A 13573-nucleotide genomic window follows, 5' to 3' on the forward strand; every position below is an offset into this window, starting at 1 on the left:
ATCAGGGGGGTGTCATTTCTGGCACTGTATCTGCTGTGCTAGTGCCACTCACGCTGCCCCATGTTCCCCTGCAGACTTGCTCCACCCAAGCCACCTCCCAGCCTGGACCCCCTCCCAAGTGTCTCTGCGCCCTGGCATTCCCGGTGGGAGCCTCTGGCTAGCATTAGTGCTCCTCCTAAGCAGCCTTCAACCACAGCACTTGCAGCGGGCAGCCTTAGCACCAGAACCCCTCCTAAGCACCTCCACCCTGTAGAACACCTACAGCAATCACTGCTGGACCCCTCAGCAAGCCATGCAGGAGACATGCCCACCCACCAGTGCACCCACAGCTGTCATAGCCAGGCCTCACAGCCAGCCATGCCAGGGACCAGTCCCACACACCAGCATATCCACAGCAGTCACAACCAGGCCTCTCAGTCGGATGGGCCAGGGGCTAGCCCCATTAACAAGCATGACCACAGCAGTCAGAGTCAGACCCACCGACAGTCATGCTGGAGGAGAGCCCCACACACCTGTGAGTCTGCACCAGTTGCAACCCAGTGACTACAGAAAGGTGCACACAGCCCACGTGGGGAACACTCTTGGGGCACCCGACTGGGGTGGCTAGAGGGTTTGTGCTACTGGGCTCACGGGACACCTTCTGCATAAAGCCTCTCCTTCAAGATCAGGAGATGTGACTACCTAATACATAGAAACAGAAACTTAGGCAAAATTAGGAGGTAGAAGACTATGTTCCAAATGAAAGAACAAGACAAAACTTCAGAAAAAGAACTAAAGAAACAGAGATAAGCAATCTAACAGATAAAGAATTTATTGGTCATAAAGATGCTCACCAAACTCAGGAGAAGAACGGATGAAGACAGTGAAAACTTCAACAAGGAGGTAAAAATACAAAAAGAACCCATCAGCTGAAGGATGCAGTAACTGAAGTGAAAAATACGTGAGGGAATCAACAGCACATTAAATGATGCGGAAGAACAGATCAGCAGTCTGAAGACAGGGCCTGTAAATCACCCAGTCAGAGCAGCAGAAAGAAAAGGAATTGTTTTATTTTATTTTTATTTTTTGAATGGAAAGAAACTTTATTTTTCCAGCTTAAATGAGAAATCACTGACATATATTGCCGTCTGGCTTAAGGTGTACGGCATGGTTTAATTTACATGTTGTGAAATGATTATCACACGAGGTTTAATTAACATCCACCATCTTATCTAGACACCATAAAAAGAAAAATTCCTCCTCGAGATGAGAACTCCTGGGATCTATTCTTGTAACAACTGTCCTATTTATCACACAGCAGTGTTAGCTGTATCGTCATGTCGTACGGACATCCCTAGTCCTTATTTATCTTACAACTGCAAGTTTGTTCTTTTCGACCACCTTCATCTAATGCTCCTTCTCCCCACCTCTGGTAACCACAAATCTGATCTCTTTTTCTATGAGTTTGGTGGTTTTTTAAATTAAATCACATATAAATGAGATCATACAGTATTTCTCTCTGTCTGACTTGATGTGATGTATGGATCTTGAACACATTGTGCTAAAGAATTTTTTTAAATGAAGATAGTTTCAGGGACCACTGGGACATCATACTAACATTCACATTTTATGGGGTCCCAGAAGGAGAAGAGAGAGAGAAAAAAAGGGACAGGAACCCTATTTAAAGAAATAATGGGGGCACCTGGGTGGCTAAAGTCAGTTAAGCATCTGACTTTGGCTCAGGTCGTGATCTCAGGGTGCTGGGGTTGAGCGAGCCCTGTGTTGGGCCCTGCGCTCAGCAGGGAGTCCGCTTCCTCTTCTCCCTCTGGGTCCCTCCCCCAACTCATTCTTTCTCTCTCTCTCTCAAATAAATAAAATCTTTTTTTAAAAAAAGAAATAGTGGCAGAAAACTTCTCTAATCTCCTGAAAGAAACAGACATCCAAGTCCAGAAAGCACAGAGAGACCCAAATAAGATGAACCCAAAGAGACCCACACCAAGACACATAACAGTGGAAGTATCAATAGTTAAAGATGAGGAAATCTTAAAAGCAGCAAGGGAAAAGCTAATTACATACAAGGGAATCCCCTAAACTTGATAGGCCAGAAGGGAGTGATGCTATATATTCAAAGTGCTGATAGGAGAAAAATTTACAACTAAGAATACTTTACCTGGCAAGGTTATCCTTCAGAATTGAAGGAGAAATAAAGGGTTTCCAAAATAAGCAAAAGCTAAAGGAGTTCATCAACACGAAACCAGCCTTCCAAGAAATGTTAAAGGGATTTCCTTAAATGGAAAAGAAAAGTCCATAACTAGAAATAAGAAAATTATGCAAGAAAAAATCTCACTGGTAAAGACACACATATAATAAAGGTGGTGGTTCAACCACCTGCATAGCTTGTACAAGGTTAAAAGACAAAAGTATTAAAACCATCTAGACCTACAATAATTAGTCAAGGGATACACAAAATAATAAGATGTAAAATATGACATTGAAAACATAAAACATGGTGTGGGAGGAGTAAAAATGTAGTGCATTTAGAATATGCTTGAATTTAAGTGACCAAGCAGACTTTGAAACAATGACTGTAACAAGAGACAAGGCCATCACATAATGATAAAGGGAAAGACCCAACAAGAAATGACACATTAGACCAGATGAACTTTATACACCATACATGCACGTATAGACATTCCATCCCAAACCAGCAGAATATACATTCTTTTCAAGTGGACATGGAACATTCTCCAGTTTAGATCACATATTAAGCCACAAAACAAGTCTCAATAAATTTAAGAAGGTTGAAATCTTTATCAAGCATATTTTTCAATTATAATGTTAAGGAGCTAGAAATCAAGTACAAGAAGAAAACTGGAAAATAAAAAAACCCACAAACATGTGGAGGCTAAACAACATACCACGAAACAACTAATATGTCAACAAATAAAGAGGAAGTAAAAAAAATACGTAGAAACAAATGCAAGTGGAAACACGGTAGTCCAAAATCTGTGGGTTGCAACAAAAGTAGTTTTAACAGGGAAGTTTATTGCAACACAGGCCTACCTCATTTGAGAAATAAAAGTCTCAAATGAACATTGTAACTTTATACCTACAGGAACTACAAAAAGCAAAACAAAGCCCTAAGTTCTTAGAAGGAAGGAAATAATAAAGATCAGAGTGGAAATAAAAGAAATAGACTTCATAGAAAGATCAATGAAACGAAGAGCTGGTTCTTTGAAAAGATAAAATCGATAAGCCTTCATCCAGACTCACCAAGAAAAAGAGAGGGCTCGAATAAACAAAATCAAGTGAAAGAGAAGTTACAGTCAATACCACAGAAATACAAAGGACCATAAGAGACCATGATAAGCAATTACATGCCAGCAAATAGGAGAACCTAGAAGAAATGGATACTTTCCTAAAATAGTCTTCCAAGACTACATCAAGAAGAAATAGAAAATTTGAACTAATTACCAGTAATTAAATTGAATCAGTAATCCAAAAGCTCCCAGCAAACAAAAGTCCAGGACTAGACGACTTCACAAGCAAATTCTACAACACATTTAAAGAAAAGTTAATACCTATTCTTCTCAAAGTATTACAAAAAATTGAAGAGGATTGAATGCTTCCAACTTCATTCTGTAAGGCCATTACCTATCATTAAAAAAGAAAATTAGAGGCCAATATTCATGATAAACATTGATATAAAAATCCTATGCAAAACATTACCAACCAAATTCAACAATACTTTAAAAGAACCATACATCATGATCAAATGGGACTGAATATTCCAGGGATGAAAGGATGGTTCAGTATCCACAAATTAATCAACATGATACACTACATTAACAAAAATAAGGATAAAAATCACATGATCATCTCAATAGATGCAGAAAAGGAATTCAATAAAATTCAACCTCCATTCATTGTAAAAACTTTCAACAAAGTTGGTATAGAAGGAACCTGCCACAAAATAATAAATGCCATATATGGCAACCCATAGCTAACATCATACTTAACAGTGAAAAGCCGAAAGCTTTTTCTCTTAGAACAGGAACAAGACAAGGTTGCCCACTCTTGCACTTGTATTCAACAGTACTGGAAGTCCTAGCCACGGCAATAAACACAAAGAAAGAAAGAGGGAGAGGGGTGGGGGGAGGAAGGAAAGAAAGGAAGGAAGGAAGGGAAAGGAAGGAAGGAAGGAAGGAAGAAGAAAAGAAAGGAAAGAAGAAAAAGAAAGAAAGAAAAAGAAAAAAAAGAAAATCCAAGTAGGAAAAGAAGTAAGACAGTCACTATTTGCAGACTATATGATACTGTATATAGAAAATGCTAGACTCCACCAAAAAACTACTAGAATAAATGAATTCACTAAAGTTGCAGGATGCAAAATTAATATACAGAAATTTCTATATACTAATAATGAACTATGAAAATAATCCCATTTACAATTGCATCAAAAAGAATAAAATACCTAGGAATAAATGTAACCAAGGAGATGAAAGACCTGAACTCTAAAATCTGTAAGACATGAAAGAAACTGAAAGACAGCACAAGTGGAAAGACTGTGCTCATGGATTGCAAGAATTAATATTGTTAAAATATCACACTACTCAAAGCAGTCTATAGATTGAATGCAATCCCTGTCATGATACCAATGAAATTTTTCTCAGAAATAGAACAAATAATCTTAAAAATTGTATAGAACCACAAAGACTCCAAATAGCCAAAGCAATCTTGAAAAAGAACAAAGCTAGAGATATCATATCCCTTGATTTCAAAGTATACTACAAAGCTATAGTAATCAAAAGAGCCTGGTATTGGAACAAAAACAAAAACATAGATCAATGGAACAGAATGGAGTCCAGAAATAAATCCATGCATATACAGGTAATTACTCTTCAACAAAGGAAGCAGAAACATACAGTTCCTGAAAAGACAGTCTCTTCAATAAATAGCGTTGACTACTGGTATTTACCCAAAGAAAACAAAACACTATTTCAAAAAGATACATGCACCCCTTTGTTTACTGCAGCTTTATTTACAATAGCCAAGATATGGAAGCAGCGCAAGTGTCCATCCATAGATGAATGAAGAAGATGTGGTATATACATATATATGTACACACACAATGGAATATTAGCCATAAAAAAAGAATGAAATCTTGCCATTTGCAGCAACATGGTTGGATCTAGAAGGTATAATGCTAAGTGAAATAAGTCAGTGTGAGAAAGACAAATACCTAATAATTTCACTCATATGTGGATTATAAGGAACAAAACAAATGAACAAATTAAAAGAGACAAAAAACCCCACAAAACCCAGATTCTTAAATGTAGAGAGTAAGCTGGTGGTTGCCAGAGGAGAGGTGGGTTGGGGGATGGGTGAAGTGGGTGAAGGGCATTAGGAGTACACTTATGATGAGCACTGAATAATGTATAGAAGTGTTGAAACATTAGACTGTGTATACCTGAAACTAATGTAACACTGTGTGTTAATTATACTTGAATTAAAAATATATTTCAAAAATGAATCTAGGCATAGACCTTCACAAAAATAGATCTAAATGTCAAATAACAAAACTTTTTATAAAACTCCTAGAAGATAACAAAGGAGAAAACCTAGATGACCTTGGGTATGGAAATGATTTTTTAATACACTACCAAAGGCAGGATCCATAAAAGAAATAACTGATAAATTGGGCTTCATTAAAATTAAAAACTATTGCTCTGTGAAAAACAGTGCCAACAAAATGAGAAGACAAGCCACAGACTTGGAAGAAATATTTGCAAAACATGCATCAGATAAAGGACTGCTACCCAAAATATACAAAGAACTCTTAAAATTCAACAATAAGAAAATGATCACCCAACTTTGAAGTGTGCAAAAGAGCTATAAAGACACCTTACCAAAAAAGATACATAAATGTCAAGTAAGCACGTGAAAAGATGTTCAACATCATATCGCATTAGGAAATTGCAAATTAAAACAAGATTCCCCCCCCAAAATAAAAATAAAGTGAAAAAAGTATGTTACAGTATATCTCTCTTTGTATAAAAAAAAAATTTTAAAGGCAAAACCAGATATATGTTTGAGAACTTATACACTTGTGGGAATGCTATAAAGAACAGCAAGGGGATAATTTCACACAAAATTTAGGAAAGTGGTTACCTCAAGGGTAGGGGGAGGAGGTGGATGATACATTTGAGGAGAGGCACACAGGAACTCCGAAGGAACAAGTCATCTCTGTTCCTTATGTGTGTTCACAGTTCTTCACTTTAGTTTTATTCTTTAACCTCTGAAGTTACATTATATACCCTTCCATATTCATACATGTATTTTACACATATAATATGGATGCATAGACAATTCACAGAAGAAACAGAAACACCACTTACTGTAAAAACAGTTTACAGGGGCTCCTGGGTGGCTCAGTAGTTAAGCATCTGCCTTCGGCTCAGGGCGTGATCGCAGAGTCCTGGGATCGAGCCCCACATCAGGCTCCTCTGCTGGGAGCCTGCTTCTTCCTCTCCCACTCCCCCTGCTTGTGTTCCCTCTCTCGCTGGCTGTCTCTCTCTCTCTCTCTCTCTCTCTGTGTCAAATGAATAAATAAAATCTTTAAAAAAAAAACAGTTTACAGCTTTAGTGAAAGAAATTCATATTGAAATGTATTGTCTTTTCTAAAAATTCTTTTTTGTTTAATGAGGGGTTTTTTGTTTAACAAATTACATTCCAGTTTTTAAAATCCTATTTTACAAAATCCATGCTAATCAATGCATTGATACGGCAGCTAAAGTAAAAATTTTGAGACTCCATCAGAACACTGTCAGGAGGCAGGAAAGTCTTTTCTAAAATTTCAGATCGGCAAAGATTTTAAAAGTGTACAAGGTCCAGTATTGCTACGAATGGGGAGAAATGAGCACCCAAATCCAACTGTATGTGGTAGAATAAGTTGCCACGGCACAGTACGTTGCTCTGTACTAGGGTAAAACTGGGTGAGGGCAGCTGTGTTCTACCTTGCTTGCCTATGTTTTGTTTCAATAGTGGATTCTGTATTACATGTATAAATTAAGCTACTGGGTTAATGTTCATCATAAATGTTCAGTTTCATAAACTTATTTTTGTAATGACATTATTTTTAATAAGTTGAAAGATATAATTAATGGGGTCTCAAAATTTGGAAATTAAAATCTTTATCATTGAACAAAATTCTGTCAGTCTTCCCATGAGTGAACCGACTTTATTTATATTAAAACAGAGCTACCAAAGAAAATAAGGAGGACACATCAGTTGACGCTTCTCAGGTAATCTAGATTGAGCAGTTCATGTTTTTTTAAATCTCTTTCGCCATTATTATGATGTGGAATATAATTGTTCTGTTCCCTTCCTCTTACAGACGGGTACTTGATAAATACTATACTGCATATAAATGGGACCACCTGTCTCTTTTGCTCACCTTGTCATCTCATTCTTTCATTTATTTGTCTATTCTGTATTCATTCATTCATTCATTCATTCATAAAACAGGTAATTCCTGAGTGTCTGCTTTTGTCCCAGTTCAAAAAATTATGCTAGACAAGGAGAATCAGCAGTGGATAAAACAAATCCCAGCCTGTCCTCATGAATCTTAGAATCTAAGGGGAAAGATGGACGCTGACCAAGTGTAAGCATGAGAAGTGTGACAGAAGAGTGCTATAGGAGAATATGACGAGGAATTTGCCCAAGAGGAGGGTCAAGATAGACCTCCTGAAGGAAATGATTTTCCAACCAAAACTGATTATGAGGGTACATTAGCTAGTCAAAAGGTGGGAAAAGAATATTCCAGATAGAAGGAATTTCATATTCAAAGACCTTGAGGTAGGAAGGAGGACATTTGAAGAAATTTTAAAAATATGTAGACTTTTTAGTAGGGGAAAGAAAAACAAAGGTAAAGGTGTTGTCTAACAAGTCCAGAGAGATAGGCAGGGCAATTCTGTGGGAAGTCTTATAATAATTCTTGCATTCAACAAACATTTGTTGAGTATTTCCTATATGCCAGGCACTGTTCAAGGAATTGGAGATGTATCATTGAATAAATCAAAGTCCCCCATTACCATGGAGCTGGCATTCTTCTATTTCTTGTTAACCTTTTTGGACTTTAACCTAAGGGCAAAGGAAAACCATGGAAAGGTTGTGAGCAGCAGAGCTATGTGGTCTGGTGTCTGTTTTTAAAAGATTATTTTAGCTAAATTATGGAAAATGGGCATTCCAGAAATCTCTTCATCCAAAGCCACGTGCGTCTTTGAAGGATCCCTGACAGTAGGTATGACCACCAAGAATGGTGAAAAATATTTCCAGTGCAGTAAGGACATGCTTCTTCCTCTTGAAAACTTGACCCATGCTGATGATTATGAGAGAGAATATTTTTCCCATTTTCAAATAGAGAAGGACAACTAAGACATAGCCTTACATAATTTTGTGACAACATGTCCAATCAGCTTTGGGGAGACCTCTAAGTAGATAGCTTAGATTGTGATTTTGTGTCATAGATGTCCCTGCAAGAATCTGATGAAAGCTATGAGCCATCTCTGTAGAACAAAATTTTAATACTGTTTGAGGGAGTTCACAAACTTTAAAGCCCACCCACAGACAAGGATAGTAGTCCCTACATTAAGAATTCAGATGTCATGTAAACATACATGCACACAGAGCCTCACTTTACAGAAGCTTATGATTATGAAGAAACTACCTAGAAATGGGCAAGGGGCTCATTTTTTAAAAGAAACATGCATTTCACACACACACAATTTTTGAAAACTTTTTCATTCTACCAGAGAAGAAGAAGGAAACTTGTGAAGCCGAGAAAGGAAGCCTGTAAAGCCGAGAAAGTTTATTAGCTCTACATCAAAAGTTTGTGAACCTGAGCAGTCTTGACTTCTTAAGTAGTTTGGCTAATTGAAGCAGGGTGGGGAAGTACCCATCTCAACCAAAATGTTTGCTTCTTGACCTCAGTTATTTGATTTTAATTATTCTTGCCTCACGTGTTTACAAGAAAAAAGACTTTTAAAAATCTAACTTTTGTAAAGACTGCATTTTTCAAAGTGCTTTCACATCATTTTGGACCATGTAAGATACTCATGTCAGGGAGGCAGTTCCTCAGAAAATTCAACATAGAATTACAATATGGTCCGGCAGTTTCACTTACGGATTTATATCCGAAAGGGAAAGCAGGGACTCAAATAGTTGTATGCTTGTGTTCTTGGCAGCATCATTCACAGTAGCCAAACGGTGAAAGCAGTCCAGCAACCCCAGTCATTGACAGATGAATGCACACACGAAATGTGGTATATACATACAGTGGGCTGTTAGTCAACCTTAAAAAGGAAGGAAATTCTGACACATGCTACAACATGGGTGAATCTTGAAGACATTATAGTAGGTGAAATAAGCCCGTTACAGAAGGACAGGTACTGCATGATTCTAGTTATGTGCAGTATTCGCAGTTGTCAAATTCGCACAGACAGGAAGCAGAATGGTTGTTATCACATGCTGGGGGTGGAAGGTATGGGGAGTTATTGTTTAATGGGTATGGAGATTTTGGGAAGATATAAAAGTTCTGGAGATGGATGGTGATGGTAGTTGCACAACAATGTGGATATACTTAATGTCACTTTAACATGGTAAAAATGAAAAAAAGAATAGTGGGGAGGGGCCTGGCTGGCTCAGTTGGTAGAGCATGTGACTCCTCATCTCAGGGTCATGAGTTCGAGCTCCACGTTGGGTGTAGAGATTACTTAAATAAATAAATAAATAAAATGTTTAAAGTGGAAAATAGTTAAAATTGTAATTTTATGTTATGTCTATTCTACCACAATAAAAAATTATATTCATCTCAGCTGCAGTTCATAAGGAGGATGATTACTGGCATTTATATAGAACACAGATAAAATTTAGTACATATACTGACATCACAAACAGGTCTTTTAAAAGATAGACTCATTTTCTCAGTCTAATTTTTTAACAATCCAAATAAAATGTGCTATTGTGGTAACCACATTTGTTGCAGTGTATAAACTCAATTTGCTCCTTTTTTTGTGCCATCAGGAAGACCAAGAGGATCTGGGCCTGTGGGAGGAGAAATTCGGAAAATTTGTGGATGTCAAAGTGAATGGTAAAATTGAAATTGGTGTAGTATTAAAGGAGATCTTGCCAAAATGGCTAAATATCACTACCTAAAGTCCCTTGAGCCTTGGCACCCAAACAAATGATTTCTGTAAGGGGAACAGAAATCTCAGATTTGAGTCCTCTATTCTTCCATAATGCACTGCAACAGAGAAATAATGAATGTGTGCCTTTTGTGGGGAATGTAAGAGAAGTATAGGCCTCATGTTAGGGGCCTGGGTCAGCACACTGCTGGTACTACTCAGTGTATCAGAGAGCCACAAATTCCACATTCTATTTTTATGAGAGTCAAGTGATGAGAAATGAAGTTCTAACATTGCAAGCCATTGGTTCTCAACCTTTCCCAGGCCTCCCCATCATTCTCATGAGTATCACGCCCATCTGTGACATTTCTCACTAGACTTAGTGATAGTGGGGTTGACGGGGGCAGAGTTTGTCTCTTTAAGATACACAGTTCAGATACTTGGGGCTTAAAGAGTTGGAAAAAATACTTTCCTCCTCCCTCTTACCAGTGGGATAACAGATCTTCCCTAACACCTTGAGAATTTCTGTTCTGGCATCTATATCTATAGCTTAGTATAATGATCAGGACTGACAACGTGTCCAAAATTTATTAGTAGGGAGGCCATCAGGCTTTCCTTTCTGCAGCATCATAATCTACTTGACCTTCTCTGTAGCATCCCCTTTCCATAAATTCCTTTAAATAAGGACAATTTCATGTCAAATACTTTTACCTAAGAGTGAATTTAAGTCTGTTACTTCTCCCAGTTACTTGCATTTTTCCCATATCTCTAAAATAATTGTTAAATAAAGGACTTTGTCTCTAGTTTAAAAAAAAAACTAACATATCTACGATCACAGGGAAGGGGTATTTGAGGAGCCAGGAAAGATCTTTCTGATGCCCTTGACATTACAGTCCCTGTATGCAATAAGAATAAATGATCATAGGAAGACCCCCTGTCTTTTATCTAGTGAAGATTAAAATTGCTCAATATCCTTTGTTTCCTAATGTAAAAAAGCATGCTATACATTTTAGGAAAATTTAGATTAGAAAAAAAAATCTAAAGTTTCATGGCCATATTTTACAGATAGAAAGGAGATGTACCATAAATGAGGACACAGAGAGCTTTAGCGCATAGCTAAGGAAACAGTCACAAGTGACCAGAACTTTGCCTTGTGCATGTTTGTATTCAGATACTGTGAATACTGTGTATTCATACTGTATTCACAGCATCTGAATGTGACATCTTACAGAAAGGTCGCACATGGGATTTACTGATTGATCAGGGCAAGCTCAGGTCTCTCGATCCCTCATCTAGTCATCTTGCTACACTCATAGGTAACTGAGTCTCTCCTTAATTGATTGCCCTATGGAGAAGCAATACTCAGTATCCTGATCCCTATAGGTCCTGCCTCCATTGGTTTGGATTTCTCCTTGCATGGATTTGAGCATCTCTACGGGATCCCACAACATGCAGAATCACACCAACTTAAAAATACTAGGTAAAGTGAAAACAAAAATTCTTACAGGATGCTCTGGTTTCTGGACTGGAAAACTTTTGAAGGGAAAATATGGGAGCTGTCTGAGCCTGGGTCAGTATGTGCCTAGCCTTTTCCTCTTTGATGATGCTTGTAGATCTTTAAGAACCTTAAGAGCAGTGGTTTTCAATTTTTATCTTATTTTTTTGGCAAAAATTTGAGAATTATAAAAACTGTAATGCTGAACCTAAAATATACAGAGGAAGTAAAAATACGGAACTATTGTGAGTGAAGTAGGGGAGATGGCTTTATCACACCACCTCCCCAGGTTTTGCCTTCACCCCTCAAGGCCTCTCTGTGCAACCTGGGAGAATATACTGTGAAAATCACTGACCTAGAAAAAGTCTTTTACCAAAAAAGACAGTGAGCCAGAGAATGGAAAAGTGTGGCATCTCAGGTCACCTTTGATTCCTTCAGGGAGATCATTTCCAACTAACACTATTGACAAGTAAATCCCAGACACATCAGATTAAGAGGAAGCAAAACCAAAGAGAAACAGAGTCTGATCAGGTTTGCTGGGTTCAGCTGCTGTTTACACAACAGGTCAATACATGGGTGTAGTAACAAGTGAATCAGAAACTGTGCTGCTCACACACCAAGCCAAGCTTTGGGCTCCCCACCCCAATTCAGTTCCCCATCTCTCCCTACTCAGCACTGTGGAAGCACGTTAAGACACTATCTGTCATTTTGTTTTAGCAGCAGAGAATTACTCGCGAAATTTGCCAATTATATCTACTGTGTACTTGCTGTTGTGGAGAATTCACAGGAAACAGTCCTCACCTCACAAGAGATACTCAGAAAAGATATCTAAGATATGAGACCGTGCATGCCAGTTGTCACAGGAGGGGATGCCAAAGGAATCAAAGGAGGAGAACTGTATTAACCCTGGTTGGGTTAGGGAAGTGGTAAGAGTTGAGCCATGAAAGATGGATAGAACTCAAGTGTTTGCAGGGAAGAATGGAGCTATACTATTCGTTAATATTATATCTGTGATTGTAACTGATGATGGGCCATCTTTGTGTGTTTCAGTGATGGTGATGCATACCGTCTTTATAACTTGGATGTATATGGATATAAAATACATGACAAAATGGGCATTTATGGTTCAGTGCCTTATCTCCTGGCCCACAAACCAGGCAGAACTCTAGGCATTTTTTGGCTCAATGCCTCCGAAACACTAGTGGAGATCAATACAGAGCCTGCAGTAAAGGTGAGCTTATGGATCGTGGCTGCATGTCTTACATAAGAAACAAAACCAGTGTAGTCATAATCCTGGGCTTTGTAGTGACAGTTCTCTGCCACCAAAGTCTTTGCAGTATAATCGATGAAAGTTAATAATATGTACCTGTTACTTACATATGGATGATACTTACATATTGTAGGTTAGAGGGAAATTTTTCAGAACTTCATTCCATTCTTTTTCTAGTACACACTGACCCAGATGGGCCCTGTTGCAGCTAAACAAAAGGTCAGATGTCGAACTGATGTGCACTGGATGTCAGAGAGTGGAATCATTGATGTTTTTCTGCTGACAGGACCTACGCCTTCTGATGTCTTCGGGCAGTACTCATACCTTACAGGTACTTGCAAGTGGAGGTGCCAGCCTCTTGTTCCATTATATTTCCTCTATTGTGTGTATCATCACTGTAAGTTAATATTTGTTGCACACCATGTAGAATTTATACACAATTTACCTAAGCTTTTCAAGAAGCAAGCACTTCTCCCACCTTCATCCCATTCAGCTTGGTAAAATGCTATACTGGGGCTAGAACTCTCCACTCTCTAATCCCTAATATTCTCCATCTGCTTCCCTTGGAGACTTTAAGCCCTGGGCTTTCTCTGCCTTTATCTCAGATAATCAGTGTCCCAACCTGAACTTTTCTATGTTCTCTTCTCC

General features: G+C 38.2%; 1 protein-coding gene across 7 annotated transcripts in view; it reads left to right on the plus strand.

Annotated features, from left to right (window-relative positions):
* GANC (glucosidase alpha, neutral C) overlaps window positions 1–13573 on the plus strand; it is a 73214-nt gene that overhangs the window by 20691 nt on the left and 38950 nt on the right. For all 7 annotated transcript variants that reach the window (XM_040620500.1, XM_008702215.2, XM_008702214.2 and 4 more), the window contains exons 7-11: window positions 7235–7280; window positions 10060–10126; window positions 11544–11640; window positions 12706–12886; window positions 13103–13256. In XM_040620500.1, coding sequence (XP_040476434.1) covers window positions 7235–7280; window positions 10060–10126; window positions 11544–11640; window positions 12706–12886; window positions 13103–13256 — 545 coding nt within the window. The remainder of the gene's footprint in view (window positions 1–7234; window positions 7281–10059; window positions 10127–11543; window positions 11641–12705; window positions 12887–13102; window positions 13257–13573) is intronic.

The sequence above is a fragment of the Ursus maritimus genome, unplaced genomic scaffold, assembly GCF_017311325.1.
Source record: "Ursus maritimus isolate PB19 unplaced genomic scaffold, ASM1731132v1 scaffold_35, whole genome shotgun sequence".
NCBI classification, from domain to species: Eukaryota; Metazoa; Chordata; class Mammalia; order Carnivora; family Ursidae; genus Ursus; species Ursus maritimus.